Source organism: Mchenga conophoros, linkage group LG9, assembly GCF_057382185.1.
Source record: "Mchenga conophoros isolate Kocher_MC1m ecotype Shallow Benthic linkage group LG9, M_conophoros_male_GT1.1, whole genome shotgun sequence".
Taxonomy (NCBI): domain Eukaryota; kingdom Metazoa; phylum Chordata; class Actinopteri; order Cichliformes; family Cichlidae; genus Mchenga; species Mchenga conophoros.
This window is the reverse complement of record NC_140534.1, coordinates 25,244,938-25,263,559: the sequence shown is the minus strand read 5'-3', so window position 1 is coordinate 25,263,559 and position 18,622 is coordinate 25,244,938. Positions and strand designations below refer to the sequence as shown.

The 18,622-nt window shown below is 42.3% G+C and overlaps 2 protein-coding genes across 3 annotated transcripts; one reads left to right on the top strand and one right to left on the bottom strand.

The window, feature by feature from the left end:
* Window positions 1–1,139: 1,139 nt before the first annotated feature.
* cdk8 (cyclin dependent kinase 8) lies at window positions 1,140–10,736 on the bottom strand. The gene is made up of 14 exons (XM_085287163.1): window positions 10,614–10,736; window positions 9,690–10,176; window positions 8,292–8,367; window positions 7,746–7,856; window positions 6,926–7,066; window positions 6,423–6,480; window positions 6,209–6,340; window positions 5,978–6,121; window positions 5,216–5,285; window positions 4,962–5,034; window positions 3,619–3,716; window positions 3,331–3,409; window positions 2,978–3,136; window positions 1,140–2,215 (listed from the first exon to the last, which is right to left on the bottom strand). The coding sequence occupies exons 2-14, from the start codon at window positions 9,815–9,817 to the stop codon at window positions 2,090–2,092; spliced, it is 1,395 nt and encodes a 464-aa protein (XP_085143289.1). The 5' UTR covers window positions 9,818–10,176; window positions 10,614–10,736; the 3' UTR covers window positions 1,140–2,089.
* A 604-nt stretch (window positions 10,737–11,340) lies between these two features.
* On the top strand, window positions 11,341–18,019 carry rnf6 (ring finger protein (C3H2C3 type) 6). Of its 2 annotated transcripts, none has more exons than XM_085287161.1 (4): window positions 11,341–11,443; window positions 12,477–12,632; window positions 12,738–12,902; window positions 14,364–18,019. In XM_085287161.1, the coding sequence occupies exons 2-4, from the start codon at window positions 12,491–12,493 to the stop codon at window positions 16,208–16,210; spliced, it is 2,154 nt and encodes a 717-aa protein (XP_085143287.1). In that variant the 5' UTR covers window positions 11,341–11,443; window positions 12,477–12,490; the 3' UTR covers window positions 16,211–18,019. The 2 variants fall into 2 exon arrangements, with proteins under 2 accessions (XP_085143287.1, XP_085143288.1); XM_085287162.1 differs by lacking the exon at window positions 11,341–11,443 and adding an exon at window positions 11,453–12,065.
* The last annotated feature ends 603 nt before the right edge of the window (window positions 18,020–18,622 follow it).

The window sequence follows — 18,622 nt, the reverse complement described above, 5'->3', positions numbered from 1 at the left end:
TTCCTGGATAAAGCCTAAATTTATTAAGCAGCTGCTACTTTGTAATAAACACATAATTTAGACAAATATGTGACCAAATATGGGAATTTATGCTAGTTCATATGGACCTCTGAGGCAAAAGAACTCTTATTTAATTTGAATGTTTAGTAACTGTGTGAGGCTATCATATCAACATGGACCACACAAGAATTAAGATAGTTCTAAAGGTAAAAGTGAGTCCAACTCAGACAGACCTTAGTCACATGGCAAAGTGTAATTAATGAAATGTCCTAAGAGTGTATATTATCATTTAAATCAAGGGTGCAAAACATTAGGCCCGGGGCCAAGGGATTGTGGTCTGTAGAAGACTACACTCCAACCCACTTGATGTGATTTTACAAGTGTTAGAGCTTTCCCTACTGATTAAGACCACCGCCCATGGCCATCCATACCACACCAAAGTACGAGGGCACTTTCTGTGAATGAATGAAAACTCTACACTCTAAAATGATAATTACAGGAGCAACGATCTACTAGAACATTTTCTTGAACATTACATGTTTATCATGTTTCATTGGTGTCACACCCACTTCACATCAAAGCATCAAACAATTTAACATGAATTTAGCTGCACATCTGTGATTTAAATATCTGAATTTTTGGGGCCACAAAATTGCAGTTGGTTGACTTTTAATGGGTCCTATTTTCTTTTTATACATTTTGTACATTAATTTAAAAAATTTAATAATCTGAGAATTTAACAATGAAAACAGTGGTTAGTTGACGGCCTTTTTAAACATGATTCAGCTAGATCTCTACTATAATAACCCATTATTGAGCAAGATTTCATATAGGCCTTATTAAATAAATAAAATTCAGGACTGATTTGATTTTCTCTCACTGTGGTAATGTCAAGTGCACATATTAACATCTGGGTGGTTAAGTTTTTTTTTTCTGTCCGTTTTCAAACAGCAGTACTTTGTGAATGCCTCGTGCTACCACGATGCATCAAATATCATCAGCAAAACTCGTCTTCTCTTCTTTCCCAAACTGAATTTTGTGAAGCTCACATTAGGGGCAGATGTCAGGTGTTCCCAGAAAAAGAATAAATAGGATGAAAGATGTTACTTAAAATTGCTTCACAAATAAGAGTGACAATGTTGATGTTTCCACTTTTATTGTCGGGATACTTGCTTCATGTAAAATATTTCAATACATTACAGTACAATGCATGTTCCGCCTGCCATCCTCCATGCGATTGGTTGGTTTTGTCATCATGTTGTAAGGCTTAACCACAGCACATGAGCAGTCAGCTATTGCAAGCTGCTTTGCCGCTCTCGCCATGAAAACAGAACCATGAAAACAGATTAAATTAGAAACTACTAAAATCTTTTTTTTTTTTTTTTTGTCCTCTCTGAACAAAAACCCCTCAAAGCCACAGCTGCGAGTGGCTCCACATCCTCCCAGCATGTTTCACAGCAGCTCAGTAAAGTCCTCAGCTGAGGCCCTCGTAGGGCCGCTTGCACAAAATAAACAGACAGACAGGAGGACAGGAAATCTGTCAACGCTGGCAGTCACATAGCAGCTTTCAGTTTCGTCCGAGCTTCGACAGGAAAAGGGTAAACCGGCCGGGGTAGGCTGTAGGTAAAGGAGACAGGTTAAGAAGAAAGGGGGAGGATATGACGGAACAGATTAACATTTCCTTTAAACCACGCCATCTTCTCTTACATCCGAGATCCGAGTAACAGAAAAAGATTTGATTCAATCAAAATTTCCTTTTTTTTTTTTTTCCTTTTTTATTATTATTATTATTTTTTTAAAACCTTCCTCCCACTTTGTGTCTCACCTATCACGTTTTCTCTATAACTGTGTTTCTAATACTGCGGTGTGTTATCTTTATCTGGAACAAAGTGAAGACCATTTCTTTCAGGCCTAACGTACTGCTGTAGAGATGGTGCCCTCTGTGAGGTGAAGTGGGGTGAGGCAGGGTGGGTTTTGTTGCCTTGGACGCCCCCCACATCCCTCGGTACATTCGTTCAGGTGGGCGTGGTGAGGGCTGTGTGTGTACATGTGTCTATTAACGTGTGTATGTGTGTGTGGGAGGGATGTTTCAGTAGCGGTGGGTCTGGTGGGAGTACTGGGGCGGCTGTTGGGAGGTAGAGGAATATCCCATGCTGCTCTGGGGCAGTGATGTGCTTGGTCCAGGGTTCTGGTAGGCAGCATGTGGATTGGAGCGCTACAGGAAGAAAACAACAAAGAAAGCAGTGACATATTCACAAAATCTTCTTTGTGTAATGGTTTAATTTGCATTTAAACTCAATGAACAACATATTCCAGTAAAATGATCACACTTTTAGTGTGGTGACATCTTAAATTCTGCATGCAAGAACAGTTGGATACATGGAAATTTCACTGTCATGTTAAGTAAAGTCACTTTTATTATGCAAAAACACCATCACTCCACGTTTCCAGTCAGATTAGATGGATTTGTGTCTGAGCATGTGTGTCACATCTGAAACACGATGATCCAACATTCACATCCGCCTCATGTTGCAGATCAAAAATGGTATTTGTTCCCATTTCTGGTTATGTGTGCAGCTAAAAAGCCATTTCCACATCATCCAGAAAGTAAAATAATACATATGTCAAGCATGAGAGGGTATTTAACATGTTCAGTTCTGCCACTGCGAAGAATATTAAAAGTATAAATCTTATAGTATATTATATTACATAGTATATTACCAATACTTACATCTCATGTAACATTCTTTTCAGAGTGGTTGCTATAATATTTTTGACCCTAGCCCACAACATCTTATGCTGTCGAGAGATTTCTAAACTTGTCTAGCCTGTGAATGGAGCGTTTCGTCTACAAAACAAAGCTATGCTATTTCACTGTATATGTATTCTATTAAAGTCGCTCGCTGATTTAATAAACAACAACATAGATGACAATCCAGAAACAGTGACAGTGAATATATGAGAAAGATGGATTTACCTGGTAGTCTGAGGTCATAATGAGGCCACCTGAGGTAGTGGTGGGCGGGACAACTCGCACTTTCTTTAGAGGCGGGCCCTGGGCGTGGCTGTTGTCTGGGTTGCCTGTGTGCCCCGCCCCATTTGTGTGGTTATTTCCCTGTTGCTGCTGCTGGTTTTTCTAAAGGGCACAAAAATATCACTTAAATTACACCCTGGACTGTATGAAGTTTCACTACATGTTACTCAGCTTTATTGTAAATTTTCTATATTTCTCATTTTACTTTTCTATATTACACCCATCTATATACCAATCAATTAATGTTTAATGACTTTAGTAATACAGCATGTGGCGTATGGATATGTAATATTTACTTTGTCTGCCTTGTCCTCTGGCTCCTCCTCTGTCAGAAACTCCCTCTTGGGGTAGGGAATCTGGCAACCTGCAAACACACTAGAGAAAAAAAAAGGCAAAGAGGCTTCTTCATCTTCAAACATTAATTCCCATGACTCTGAGCTAATTAGCTAAGAGACCCGCTCAAGGCATCCGTAGATCATGTGATTTAAGCTAAGGACGAACACAAGACAAAGAAACTATCTTGTGAGTTGAATGTAGTCTGTGTGTGTGTGGGAGTGTGTGGAAGTGTGTTCGGTGTAACTCACTCAGAGGTGGGTAAAGGCTCCTCTAAAAAGTAGGGGTCCTGCATGGCCTGCTCGGATGTGATTCTACGGATGGGGTCCATGGTCAATAGCTTTTGCAGCTGTAACATATAGTGCACCCAGAGTTAGTCTCAAACATGACACAAATTCACACAATGAAAATGCACACTTTGTTTGTTAACTAACCACACTGGGCACTTTGCAAATCACACCCATTTAAATGCTTGTTAGGGAAAATTTCTAAGTAAGCCAATCACTTGACACAAAGTCAGTGCATTTAGACATACAGTCCTGGTCACATGGATCTGCTAAAGCTCAAACTGAACATCAGATTGAAGAAGAAAGGCGGTTTAAGTGACTCTGGCTGGCTGTTAGTGCCTGGTAGGCTGATTTCAGTGTTTATGACAATCTGTAGAGTTTACAGAGATAGTCATATCCCATAACGAGTGAATCTCTGGGGCCAAAAAAAAAAAAAAAAAAAATGATGGCAGAGTCACTTGTCACCACAAGGTGTCCAGTAGAGCACTGCCAAATTTGCAACATGTCACAGCAAGAGAAGACCACACTGAAAGGCACTACAGTGAGTTTTGAACAGTAAATTAAGGCCAGTGAAGACAGGCTTGCCAAAACTGCCCAGTGGAGGTTCGGAAAAACAATTCCTAATCTGATGAGTATATTGATCCATCCAGCATTCCTATCCCCAGCTTCTTTCACACAGGGCTGTGCCTGTATTTCACTGTTCTGTGCAAAAGGTCAGCAACCAAATAAGGAGGCCACATCGTTGTTCCTGTAAGACAGCAGTTGAGACCCAATTCCAATACATCTCCTATGTCCTCCTACTCTGTGACGAGTGTCACATCTGCAGCTGCCGAAGGGTCTCATGATTAAGGGGTAGGGTGGAAATGCCGTTCAAGTTCTTTGCAGCTTGTAATCAGCATCCTTGGTGATTTACACTGTAATCAGACATTATGTCCGTAACTTAGTGGAGGCGCACCTCAGTTTGTTTTAAATGTCACCCCTTTATGATAACAGTGTACCATCTTCTCAAGGCTACTTTCAGCACAATAACGCATCGTGTCCCAAATCTCATATCATCTCATATTTTCTTGCCTCCAGTCAACAGATATTAATGCAATAAAGCACCTCTGGGAGGGAGAAAATCACATCATTGAGATGCTACCCACAACTGCATGATGCTAACATGTAAATATGTTCCCAGCATCTGAAGAATAAAGGAAGCTCTAAAAGCAAAAGTAACGTCAGGTATAAGCAACAAAATGGCAGATGACTGTAAACTCTTGCAAGTAATCGTCCTACTTCTCCTATCCTGACACATTTTAACTTACCAAGTGGAATGCTTTGCTGTCTGGTTTAACTTTATGTTTTTCCATGTACTTTATAAGGCTGCAGTTTGTGTATCTGTGGGAGAAAATTATATTAATGGCATGCCTTCAGTGGATTTATCCTGCATAACAATTATTAAATGAGTAAAAATCACACAAAGCACCCAGAAATGTCTTAACCAGCAGACCTGCTTTGCTCTGATCTTAAAAAAAAAGAAAAAAAAAAAAAATAGGGCAGTGTTGCTCTGCAGACTCACGTGTTCCTCCTAAAGTCTTTCATCAGCGTGGAGTGTTCTGGCATCTTTTTGATGTCCTCCCAGTCTTTATCTGAGGAAAACACAAGATTACAGCGTGTCACACCCTCTCACGAAGGACATATTATGTAGGTTGTTTTTATTTTAAGCAAAAACGCTCATAATTTCCACACAACGCCCCATTGTTTATACAGTGCATAATCAATCTGCATTCTGGCAAACATAATAAGATCTATTTCCTACAAAACTGACATGAACTTGCTTATCTGGTAAGCATTCACATCCATCATCTCTAACCTTTTCAGCATAACCCCATAAATATACTTGCCAAACATGGCAACGAGACTGTAAGACTTCCCCCCATTTTCTGCAGAATCTAAACAAAGTCCATCAAATACACTGGTGAATTATACAGCAAGACCAGGAGTGATAGTAGAAGGAAAAAGAGCAGGAGCAGCTTAAGTGAGCTGGAAAAAATAGGCCCAAATGTAGCCCTAGAAGTACAAGTTTCTGTGTTTGTGACTTGGCTTCATCTAACATGTCAGAGGATTGATGTGCAGAGCACTTAGACCACATTACTGCCTTTAAAAAAGAGAAGCCTGAAAAAGACCAAGGAATGGAAAAGGCTTTTCTTTCCACACAATTTCTCCACTGAATATGCAACACACTTTGTATAATAGCAGGTTAACCCCATTAATAGAAATACTGTGGAAAATCCGGTAAATCATTTCATGCATGTTTTAAATCGGGTCAATCAAGACTCACCGGCAGGGAAGCCCATGACATTAAAGATGCGGTCCAGCTGGTCATGATGGTAAGGGTTACTGGTCTTGATATCCTCCTGGCGACAGTGGAATATGGGCTCAGACGTCAGCAGCTCCGCAAAAATGCAGCCAATCGCCCAGATGTCTGTAAGCACGCACTAATTTCAGCTCAACTGGTTGCACATGTACACACAAGGAGGACAGAAAGACAGATGGTGCCGCACAATCTCACCGATGGCTTTGGTGTAGTGCCGAGCTCCCAGGAGCAGTTCAGGTGCTCTGTACCAGAAGGTGACCACCACAGGGTCGAGATCGGCTAAAGGCTTCAGCGGTGAATTGAAGAGACGAGCAAACCCCATGTCCGCTGCACAATGGGTATGTGTGTCAATGAACCGACAGATAAACTAAGCAGCAAATAAGTTTTAAAAACGAAACACTATACATACCAATCTTTACTCTACCCCTCTCTGGCCCTTCCCCCATCACTAAAATGTTCGCTGGTTTCTGATGGAGACAAAGACACACAAACACAGATAAAAATGTTTCCACACTCCAGACATCTGACAGGAAAACTTCCCAGTAATTAATTCAGCTTTGTTTGGCCCAGTTTCTGAACTACAGCCCTGCATGTGTAATGCAATCAAAACTCTTTCTTGCTGCCCTCTAGTGGACAAATGACTGCAATTTCCCGAGCAGGAGAGAGAAAGTCTACCACATTTCGATCTCACTTACGGCAGAAAACTGACATCCTGTTCATGTGTTAACAAGTTAGTTACTCACCAAACAACCTAAGAATACTGTTCATTTACATATTCATCTGAACACATACAGACTGACACATGCACTCCACATATTCTCAGCCCAATAGCAATCTTTACGTCTCTCATTAACAGTTTAACCTAATTTTCCCTTGTAGCCAAACACCCTCCTCTCCCCCCAATCCTCTTACAAGATCTCTATGAAGGACCCAGTTAGCGTGAAGGTAATGGATGCCATCCAGAATCTGATAGAGCAGAGACTTCACCATTCCTCTAGGCAACTGAAGCGGCTTCTTGTTGGCCTTAGATGCTCTGTGGAACTTAATAATGTGCTATGGAAAGAAAGGGTAAACAGTGAGCAGGGCTTTGCACGTACAGACTGACTGAAATGCATGTTCTTTTGCTACAGATGATCACAAAAATGTAAGTGTGCTGCAGGCGAGTTGAGAGAACCTAATGTTTGTGGCATGTGTTTCCACTTCCTTGGGAGGGGAATGCAATTGTTGGAGCTCTGTGGCAGAAAACTGCATCTAACTCAGTTCTGATTCTCTGCCAGCTGTTTCTGTCAACTGTAATGCAGCAGAGGTTTAACTGCTCAACGTGGAATACTTCTTGGTGGATGCGTGTGCTTTAATGAGACTTACCAGTGCATAATTAGCACTATTTCAAGTCTCATTCCTTATTACTGGTTGAAGGCGAATGTGAATGCATTTGCATTAAAAGGACATGCAAAAAATAAAAAACAAATAAACAAAAAAACAGCTATCAAATTGCATGCACATTTATGACCTAATTATGAAGAGAGGCCTATTTTAAGTCATGTCTTTGTGCTCATAAAGATAGGTGGAAATCTGCAACCCATGCATGCATATGAATATAAACTAATAAAGAAATGCTTAAAACAAACTATTTAAAACCCCCCAACATGCATTACCCCCATAATATGTGTGATAAGTCATGTCATGCAGGTCAAGTGTGTGTATATGTGTGTGTTGTGTGTTTGCATTTTACCCAGAGATCATGTTCAGCATAGTCAAAGAGCAGCCATACTTTACGGTCAGCATGTGACAGGAAAACCTTCTGCAGTGAGATGACATTGGGGTGCTTCAGCTCCCGCAGCAGCTGCAACGTACAAACCCACTCAGAAGGCCAACCACACAATCTCATTACAGACATCATGAATGAAAATGACGTAACGAAAGAGAAACTTTGCGCTTATTTTTGTGACTGTATTGATTACCACAGATTATACTTAAACAGGGGGGTGGACACGATATCATCTCCTCAACTGAACACTTTCAATCTTTGGCAGTAAGATGCTTTTTTTTGTTTGTTTTTTTAAATGCTTGTGAGGCAATACTTTATATCACTAATTCTGTGTCTACTCTCTATATGCACTGCATTAACATCTGCTTCCTGACTTTCAATTTTACGATTGCTTGCACAAAAACTAGCGTGTGAATGTCATTCAGACGTTACATAAAGTGCCTGGAATGGCACAAAGGTGTTTAATCACAGACCAAACAAAAGGAACAGAGTAAGCCAAGCAGCTCTTACTGCAATCTCTCTGCAGGCTGACATGGAGATGCCAGTGCCTTCAATCTGCTTGAGGGCGTAGTCCTTATCATCCTTCCTACAAACACACACACACAGAAAGGTAGAGCAACATCAACACCAGACCAGTCCAGACTGAGGGCCCCCTGAGAGCCGTTTGCACAGCAACATAAAGGGGGGCACTTGGCAGCTGCCAGTGGGACTCTGAGAAGAGGCCGAGTTGCATTACCTCCAAATTTGTGTAATCAAGCTCACCTCTGAGGGTCAAAACAATAGAGAGGGAAAGGAAACAGGGCCTGTCTGGCAGCTGGCAAGGGACAAACAGAGCACTGGCACTGGCGCTTACTTGAACGAATTGGTTACAACCCCTCCCTCTGCCGGGCCTAAATCATCTCATAAACCCAAGCTTTGTGCCTCCTCAGGCCTCGTCCAAAAGCAGCAGCGCAACTCTGCTAAAAAGTCTAATAAAAAAGCAGGCTCCTAAAGCGAAATACAGACATCTTTAAACACTTTAGGGCTCTTTTGTGTGGTTCCTGCTGCCAGTATGTCCGGGCTGTAATAACGGGACTAGTAGCTTAAACCATCTTGAGCTCTCCCCCAGCTCTGGTCCAGACACAGTTAAGGCTGTTACAAGGCTGGCATTAGAAACAGCAGGAAAGTTTTAGGAAGAAAGGTGGGTGGTGCCCTGGCATCCTGAGGGATTAGCACACTAACCACCACATGAGTCTACAGTTTGGGTTCAGCTAGTTCCCTTACTTTACTTCATGCAAAGGCTAAAAGCATAAAAAAACCCGCAAAAATGTTAAAATTGGGTAAAAAACAAACAAACAAAGAAAACAAACAAAAAAAAAAACACTAAAGAGTGCAAAAACTGGGCATAACTAAAGATTATTTTTTGAATTCACACAAAATCTTGTATAAGTCTCTTTGCAGCCATGTAGCTCATGTATAAGAACGACTTTAAAAAAAAGAAGAAGACATCAACAAGTGCTTCCACATGCACCTGCTGTATTACATTTACAACATCACATGGGAGAGGGAATTTAAAAAAAACACTTTAGCTTAAATAAATAAAAAAAAATAGTACCTAGAGTTAGGCATATAAGTGACAAAACAGATGCATGAAAAGGGAAAGCTCCAATCCCGGTGGTAAACCGTATGTCGGTGTTTTTTGTGCGCGACACAAAGCTCCATCAGCATCCCAACAGTGCGAGCTCAAACTGCTCACTTTTGTCTCTACACAAACCCAATGCAACACTCCCACATCTGCAAGTGGCCTTGAAAGGGGGAGGAAGAGGAGAGAGGTAACATTTATTTGGAAGATGAGAAGACAGGCAGGAGGCGGGGGGTAAGCTGGCTAAGGGTTCACTGGCTAAAAGGCCTTGCTGCTCATCAACTCACCCATCTTTTCTCTTCGCCTTGTATACATGGCCGTAGGTGCCTCTACCCACTTTGCATCCTTCGTACTCAAACAGGTCCTCGACACGCTCTCTTTCGCCGGTCAGCTTCACTTTAAAATCATAGTCCATTTTCACCACCGTCTGGCCTGAATGTATCTGCTCCTTCCTTTTTTTAAAGCGTCGCTTGGGAGGCAACTAGGCTCCTCCACCGAGCTCGGTTTGGTAATTCAGCTAGTTGCCTTCTCCAGCGTGGCTCTTTCCTTCCTCCAGCCCGGCTTTCACATCGAGTTCTCGTCTTAAAATTAAAGCTCCGGAGGAGATAGGCGGTGCTCCGAGATAGTCCAGGTGCAAACGGAGCCCCAAATATATTCCTTTATCTTGTTGCTGCGTTTCTCTTCAGCCGGTATCTGCTCCAAAGGGACGCACTTCACTCGGTAACGACGGCGTATTCGCGCACGGCATTGTCGTAAAACGTCGTGAAGACAGCCCTGCAGCAGAGAAAGAGCCAAAGAAAAAATGGGTAGACTGACTACACCACGTGGAAATTCTCAGTCTCACTCAAATATAGCTGAGATATGACTTGATTTCATCATATCGTTTTTATGCTAAGGAGAAGTTAGCTTATTCTTTTCCGTATTGTGGGTTATTACGTGGCTATAAAAGGGCCGTGCAAACAAATATCTGCATATTCTGTCCACCACAAAGAAAGCAGACATGCGTTTGATTTTAATTCAAGAGAATAAGTAAAGTATGGTTTAAATAGCACTATATTACGAAAAGAAAAAGACTGTCCAAACAGATTAATGTTGAATGGGCAAGCACGGGATAAAATAATGAAACAATATACTTTTAAACTCTTTTTATCATCTTCTTTTTGCTGCTCCCTTTAGTGGTCACCACAGTGGATCATCTCCCCCCATCTCACCATATCTCTAGCATCCTCCTCTGTTACACCAACCCTCTGCATGTCCCCCTTCACTACGTCCATGAACCTCCTCTGTGGTCTTCCTCTTTTCCTCCTCCCTGGCAGCTCCATCTTCAGTACCTTTATTCAATATATCCACTATCCCTGCTCTGCACATGTTCAGCACTCTTGAGGTGTGCCTCTGATATGCTAATTTCTAATCCTGACCCTCCTGGTCCCACTCCCATTGGAAATCTAAGGGAATCAGTTTAAAGTATTTTAAAAGTGGAAAACTGCTATGATTGGTCCAAGAACCTATCAACTCATCACCATACCCTGAGATGTTGGAAGAGCTATTTTAGTTTCTGCAGCCAGCAACCTATATAATTTCCAATAAAGAATGGCAGTTATGACTGAGATACAAGATATGATTAGCTGAATATTTAAAATAATTTAAACGAAGGCAAACAAGAACCCTAATGTGGTATGGAAGCTTGTTCCCACCACTAAAAAAAAGTCAAGATTTCTGGGTTTTAATCTGAAAATTTCATCTTACTAACTCACATTTCTGAGAAAATAACTTTGAAGTTTTAGATAGTATATTTGATAGTATAGTATAGCTGAATAAAAGTATACCAACTTTATAAATGATGCTTTTACACTGACATTCACTGCTGTCACCTAGGTCAGCCAAACCTTGAGCTTAGCTTTGATGTTATGTTAGGTAGGAACTATTATAGCCGGGCATCTTGTTTTTGACCGACGCTGTAGTGCAGCACCGCTGGTCCCATCTTGATTTGAGAGAGCAGAGGGAGCAAAGCGAACCGTCCATATTACAGCTGCCTCGTCAGGTACGAAATTCTTTTATATGCCACTGTCAACTCTTATAAAAGTGTGTTAGGGTTAAGTGATAGGTTCCGTGTACTCCCACTGCTTGAGAAAATGTTCTGTCATAATAAATTATGATAAGTTAATGAGCCTCGCAGCTCGCTGGTGGGTCGGCTAGCGGAGCTAAGTGATAGTCGCTAACGCTGGTTGTGCTAACGAGCTAGCGCTGAGTTAGCAGCTGAAGCATTGCGCACTTAAATGGCTTTTAAAATATCTACAATTCTAATTGTAATGTTGAGCCAATGTTGTCGTTAATCGCTACTATGTGTCAACATCTTGATTTTGTAATTCTCTAATAGCGCTGACGAGATTCTTTGTCTTTCACTGTTTGCCCTGCGTTTACATGGAGGAAGCCTCCCTTTCGGTTTATCACGGCCCGCCTATGTTCAACACTGATTGGACGCCTGGCGTGTCCGTCTTTGAGATTACTCCGCTGATTGGTGGCTAACCAGGATGACAACGCCAGTTTTGTTGCTTTATTCCGCTGCCTTCAACATGGCCTTCCGTGGATACTGTTGTCACTGCGTTAATGTTAGGTTTCGTGATGACTGCTTCATTGTTACACTACCCCTTAGATTTACCGTGGTAGGGATTTAACTGAGCATGTGCATACATATTAAATTTGATGAATTTTCGGCGCTAGCCTCTAGGCTAAACGTTAGCAAGATTAACGTAGCCATTTCCATTCTTTTGCTGTAAGTGTTTCGACAGAAAATGGATGGCGTTGATTTAACTGTTGCCCTTGGGTAGAAATAGTCACTCAAAGACAACGTTGAGCAAACAGCTCATATTTGCACTGTGTTTTGCGCTGGTCTTATTTATAGCAACTGCTCGCGTTATAACAGTTTGATCTTTGCCTGTCCATAACCGAATCGGATGACCATTAGCTAACACATGACTTGTTCATCTGCAACATATTAGAAAGACAAATATCTACAGAGGGTAAATTTAAGTGACAGATCATCCGTGACTGACTCTTGCTTATTTGTCTGCCAGCACTTTATACGGTGATGGACCCTCCTGGTGGGGGAGATGAACGGAGGAGGCAGGCAGAGCGTCTTCGAAGGGAGGAGGCGTACTATCACTTCATTAATGAACTGAGTGAAGAAGAGTACCGTCTAATGAGAGATGGCAACCTGCTGGGCACTCCTGGTAAGGAGGGGCACTTGATGCTTTTGCACAGTGTTGTTGGATCTGTACCCACAGTTATTTTTATTGTACAAAAAAACAAAAAGCCCATGAAATTTTGTTTTATAGGGGAGGTGACTGCTGAAGAGCTCCGCCAGCGTCTGGATGGAGCAAAAGAGCGTTTGTCATCTCAGCCTTCTACCGAGCAGCACTCGCAGACTTCTGAGTCTGGAGAGCAGCAGAGCAGCAGCGGTGAGGGAGAAGAGAGAGGTGCTGGAGGGAGACGAGGAGCAGGTAGGAAGGACGACTTCCCTTAATCTTTCCAGATCTGGCTTTCGTGATGTTTTGTTATGTTAAGCCCCAAAGTCACTTTTGAGTTAAATGGCTCTGTGGTATAGTGGTAGAACATTCACCTTACATGCAAAAGATCTGTGGTTTGATTCTGGGGTGAGAAGCAGACCCAGCTGTTCACCATTAGCTGTCGTTTTGTCTGGTTGTGCACCTCGTGACTTTTGTAATCTGGCAGATTGTGCTGCTAGCGCTGCAGCAGGGTTTAAGATAAGAGTTTACAATCATGTCAGTTTTCGCTGCAGTTTTAAAGTGTATCAGTAGAGAAGGTCAGAGATTCGCAGATTATTCCCAATATATAGGGAGATGCTGCAGCAGTTTGAAGAGATGGAAAAAAATTTGCTCTGGATTTATTTCAAATGTCTTTACTTTCAGTTTTGTCTACTTCTCTTCCTATATCAGCGCTAATGTGGTATTGTCTGAGTCGCGGCACCTGTCATTCATCAGAATACAGCAGCAGCTACCTGCGCCTGTCCAATGAGAGCAAATAGAAGTGACTATGTGACAAGCACTGGTGACGTGTGAAGTCACAAACAAAGGGGTATACCGGGGTCTTTAGGGATCCATCTGCTGTGGTGACCCCTAAAGCTGTGTACACACTGGAAGCAATTCACAGCAATGTGGCGACTAGAGACCCTAGAAAGTCATCAAAATTCAAGTGAACAAAGACAAAATGACTGCAGGGGAAAGGAAGTAGGTGTCATTCGTGATAAACCTTTGTCAACATTCAGAGGAGTAAATGAACAGACTAGTAATGAGACTAAAGACTACCCATGATTGACATATGACCTGGTAGTAAACTTATTAGGGGGTTACCGAGGGAACTGGAGCTTAGAATGTCCACAAATGACTGGCCATCAGCTTCAAAGCAATGTCCAGTGAACGAATCATCCATGGCGGTGTCTTCTTATATGTTGTTCCCCGCCTGGATGCACCAATCACGGAGAGGCACCTGCACACTCAGATTTCATATTACACAAAATAACGACAACAGTTGTAACACAGCCAAAAGTTACTTAATTTTTGATTTAAAAAAATGTGACAGGAAAAACACAAAATAATCTTTAAGGACTTGACTTTGGCAGCAATAAAAAGAAAAAGGAAAAAAAAGGATGACAAAAGACAGGCTTCGCAATATGTCCTGTGAAGGTCTTGTATTTATTTTAAACCTTGCCTAAGCTGGTACCAAACAAGACGGCGTGCTTTGTAGAACCGTGTTTGTATTTATGTTTTAGCCTGACAGTAAATGCAGTCTAAGTACTGGTTTTGAATAGTTTAAAATGGCTTTCATATTGTTGCAAGAGAACAAAAGCAAGATTTCTGCTAGAGACCTGTGTAAAGAGAAGTAGATTTAATGATTTTACCTAGTCGTAACCTTTTTTTTTTCTCTTCTACTTCTTCCTACAGGGGGCGCAGAACCCGGAGCAGAAACTTCTAATGGTGACTCATTACTGGAGTGGCTGAATACTTTCAGACGCACTGGTAATGCTACTCGCAGCGGACAGAGTGGCAATCAGACATGGCGTGCTGTCAGCCGGACCAACCCGAACAGTGGAGAATTCCGCTTTAGCCTGGAGATCAACATCAACCATGACCAGCCAGAGCCAGGGGAGCATAATGAGACTGTGGATGCCTCAGACCCACCAGTGACTGCCCCAAATACATCACCCTCAATACGAACTGCTTCCTCCTTTTCAACCTCTCGACCTTCAACCACGCCAAGGCCTGCCCCGTACCCTACCCCCCGCCCAGCCATCAGTAGGCGGGTGCAGACACGGCGTACACGCAGCAGCACTACCACACTTTCTATGAGCCCCCCTGCACTTCCTCCACCAGTGGCGTCCTCAGCTGCTATTCAAAGGAGAGGTGGCACTTTGCACTCTTTAACACCTCCTCCCAACGTTCCAAACCCTCCTCCTGATCAAACTATACCTGTACAACAGCAAGCCTTGAATGTAGAAGGAGAGCAGGGGCGTAATGATGCGCCTGCTTCTATAGACTGCCCCCGGGTGTCATCCCAGTCTGCGACACAGGCTCCAGCAGCGGGACACGAATCCCGTGGCAGTAGGACTCGATCGCATGGTCGCACACGCAGAGCTGCATATGGAAGTGGGCTTTCATCGCGCGTGTCAAGGCGAAGTCGTTCCCCTTTACACAGAGTTAGTGTTGCTAGTACCACTCTGCCATCCAGTAGTGATTCCAGCAGCTCATCCATTAATACTGTTGAATCAGGCAGTGGCACAGCCTCTGTGTCAATGGAGACTGGAGAGGCTGTGTCAGAACCCGTTGTTCCAACGGAGCCGGCTGTAGAGATGGTTGAACGTGAAAGTGAATCACAAGTAATAGGAGCAGGAAGTTCAGCAGTGCGAAGACATCCGACCATCATGTTGGACCTGCAGGTGAGAAGGATTCGACCTGGTGAAAACCGCGATAGAGACAGCATCGCCAGCAGAACACGATCTCGTGCTCGCGTTGCTGAAAATACAGTGACATTTGAAAGCGACAGTGGTGGATTTCGACGCACCATTTCTCGCTCTGAGCGAGCTGGGATTCGCACCTACGTCAGCACTATTCGGATTCCTCTGAGGCGTATCAGTGAGACAGGCCTGGGTGAACCCAACTCCACTGCCCTACGTTCAATCTTGCGCCAGATCATGACTGGATTTGGAGAGCTTAGCTCCCTAATGGAGACAGAGGCCGATTCCGAAACTGTTGCACCTAACCATTCAGATCCTAATGGTACAAACGGTAACAACAGCCCAGGCAGTCGTGTGAATACAAATGAGAGTGCACCTGGCCAGGTTAGTACAGGTGGGGTAGTTCACGAGAGGGTGGGGCTGGTGAGAAGTGATGAGGACCAGAATGGGCAGGCTAGGCTCGGAGGAGTAGTGAGCACCACAGATGGACGGCCTACCAGCAGGGACACCAACAACCTAGTAGAGAACGGTACTCTACCCATCTTGCGGCTGGCACATTTCTTCCTGCTCAATGACGAAGAGGATGATGAACATCCGAGGGGCCTGACCAAAGAGCAGATTGACAATCTATCAACGCGTACGTATGGTCAGGCCAGCCTGGAGGGGGAGATTGGTCGAGCCTGCAGCGTCTGCATAAATGAGTATGTCCAAGGCAACAAGCTGCGCCGCCTGCCCTGCTCTCACGAATTCCATGTCCACTGCATCGACCGCTGGCTCTCTGAAAATAACACCTGCCCCATCTGCAGGCAGCCTATACTTTCAGTGCATCATGACTGACCTATTATCTCACAAACACAACTATCCCGCTCCTGGCTCCCTGAACTGAGCAGATCCAAGTGGGCTTTGCATGTACATAGCGCTTTCATGGTTTAATTTCTTTGATTGCTCATTGTGTTGAAGAAGGTTGAACCAAAAGTGTGGAATAAGAAACTATAAATGCAGAGAATAAACAAAACTTTATTTTTTTAGACCTTTGATTTTCAACAACTCATTATTTCCTTTTCTTCTTCCTGTGACCTAGTTCGCTTGACTCTGCGATGACGCTTCAGAAACTTGTCTATAGAAGGCATTGATGCTTATTAAGGAGCTCCTGTAGCTGCTGCTGAATAGTCTCACTTTAAATCTTTGATGTCTGACACGCGGCAACGTCTCTGTGACGGCTGGACTATACAAATCACTTCTAGGCTCGATTTCTCTTCCAGTATAGGATGTAAATAACTCACCACTGCTTATATTTAAGGGTTTTGAAGAAAGCTGCTCTTCACATGCGATTTATTCAGAATGGAAGCAGGAAGCTTAGCTTATTTTAGCTTCATTTTTCAGCATCCATTTTAAAGTGTCCCATTACAATTGGTTAAGAATTGTTTATTTGTCGGGTATAAATGAGGAATGTCTTTAATTTTGAAACTATACTCTGTCCATCTAGTAGTATTTGTTTAAGCCCTTAAGTCCCATATAGTCACAACATAGTAGTCATCCATTAAAGTAACCTGCTAAAAACAGCCACTTTGAAATCATTAACATTAGCCATATGAGCAGCACAGTTTCAATGAAATGCAAAATGTGATAATCAGGAATTCAGACTTGTCAGTATGAGTTGTGCAATGCAGAGGGGAAAAAACAGTATTGTTTGTTTTGCTGTTCATTGTTGTTTACATTGTAACGCCTGAATATCATCTCCACTTAAAGTCTTGTTAAGAAATTGATGTTTGTTCTTGGTTCCTGTTTTTAGGTCCACACCTGACAGGACCTTTGTCACGAGGTTGCGTAGTTAGCCTCTCACATGGAATTAAAAACAAAAAGAAAGAAATTGATTTTCAGTTTTTGCGGTTCTCTGGCTAACTCATAAGTCTTTATTCATGAGACTGGTGCAGGAAAAATGTTTTTTCGATAATGAACTTGTCCAGAAATGTTCTGCTAATGAGAACCTGTTTACTCATTTTTTGCCCCCCTGATTGGGTCTGTGCAATGATAGCTATCGGTTAAAGTTTCATTGCAAGTGCACACGTGTGAATAAGGCCGTGCTAGTAATATATTTCTCTTTGCTCTTTGTTTGTTTTTACATAACATGGACAAATGTTGCATTTCTAGTGTAAAACAGGTGGGATATTTAGCTGAGCCACCCAGTCAGCATTTTCCCCACCAGTGTCACTTTGTACATCGGTGATTGCACAAGAGCTACTCTGCCTGTGCAGTTAACACATCACTAACAAAGCTGCAGGATTTGTGCAGTTTAGTCTGTAAGAGTGTGTGTGCGTGCGTGTGTGTGTGTGCGTGTGTGTGTGTGATAATTATGTGCGTGTGAGGGGGGGGGGGGAGGTCCGGTGTACCAATCAAACCTGGTTCTCAGAAGGCTTCTCTCTGGTGCATGTTCACCTTAGATAAAATTGTGGGCAGTTCAGGAGTAACTATTTATTCTGTTTGTATTTAATAAGATGGAAATCGACCTCTGAAATATGAAATGTTACAATGTGATGAGAGTAAATGAAATGGTTATGATGAACATGTTACTATGTAATAAAATGAAGACGGTTTTCTTCTCTGCTCCTTAACAGTGTAATAAAATGCCGCTTTGTTATGCTGGAATTTCTACTGTATGGATGTATATGGTTGAAACTGTGTCTGCGCAGTGATTACGGCCAGGGCATCATCCCATGCCACTCTTTAGAGGATATAATAGATTAATCATCACACTTTAAATCAAACAACCACCACCAAAAGAATTCACTTTAATTTTATTATGGTGATCTTACAAGTGTAATGAGGAGAGTAACTTTAAAAAAAACCACACACACACAAAAAGAACAGTTATTGAAATAATCTGTGTTAAGATATGAAAAACAAAGTTTGGACATTGTTAGTTCTCAGTTTTCAAAGCTAATTCATTAAAATGTACTATGAACACACACCTATCTATACGAGATCATTTGCATAATTATTAAACTAATATACAATAAGCTCAAACGTCCCAATGTTTTTATACTGAAAAATCAAGCAAAAGTATCAAATTTCACTCACACTCAGCGAAACTGATCATGAGCTACATCGATGTAAACCATATATTTGATTGGCACTTTGGGCAAGTTTTCAACTTGTAGCAATTTTTACATTTATATTTCATTGTATTTATTTTTCTATTAGGTACCTACTTCTCTTCTCCGTGTTTTCATTTTGTTTTATAGACCTGTT

Bases quoted from the DNA above. Each gene is read 5' to 3' on its own strand.
- cdk8 (XM_085287163.1), bottom strand. From the start codon at position 9,817: ATGGACTATGATTTTAAAGTGAAGCTGACCGGCGAAAGAGAGCGTGTC. The intron at 5,035-5,215 runs GTGAGTCTGCAG...TTTCTCCCACAG, and splicing joins AAAGACTTTAGGAGGAACAC to ATACACAAACTGCAGCCTTA. The intron at 3,717-4,961 runs GTAAGTTAAAAT...TATATGTTACAG, and splicing joins ACAGCAAAGCATTCCACTTG to CTGCAAAAGCTATTGACCAT.
- rnf6 (XM_085287161.1), top strand. From the start codon at position 12,491: ATGGACCCTCCTGGTGGGGGAGATGAACGGAGGAGGCAGGCAGAGCGT. The intron at 12,633-12,737 runs GTAAGGAGGGGC...TTTGTTTTATAG, and splicing joins CAACCTGCTGGGCACTCCTG to GGGAGGTGACTGCTGAAGAG. The intron at 12,903-14,363 runs GTAGGAAGGACG...TTCTTCCTACAG, and splicing joins TGGAGGGAGACGAGGAGCAG to GGGGCGCAGAACCCGGAGCA.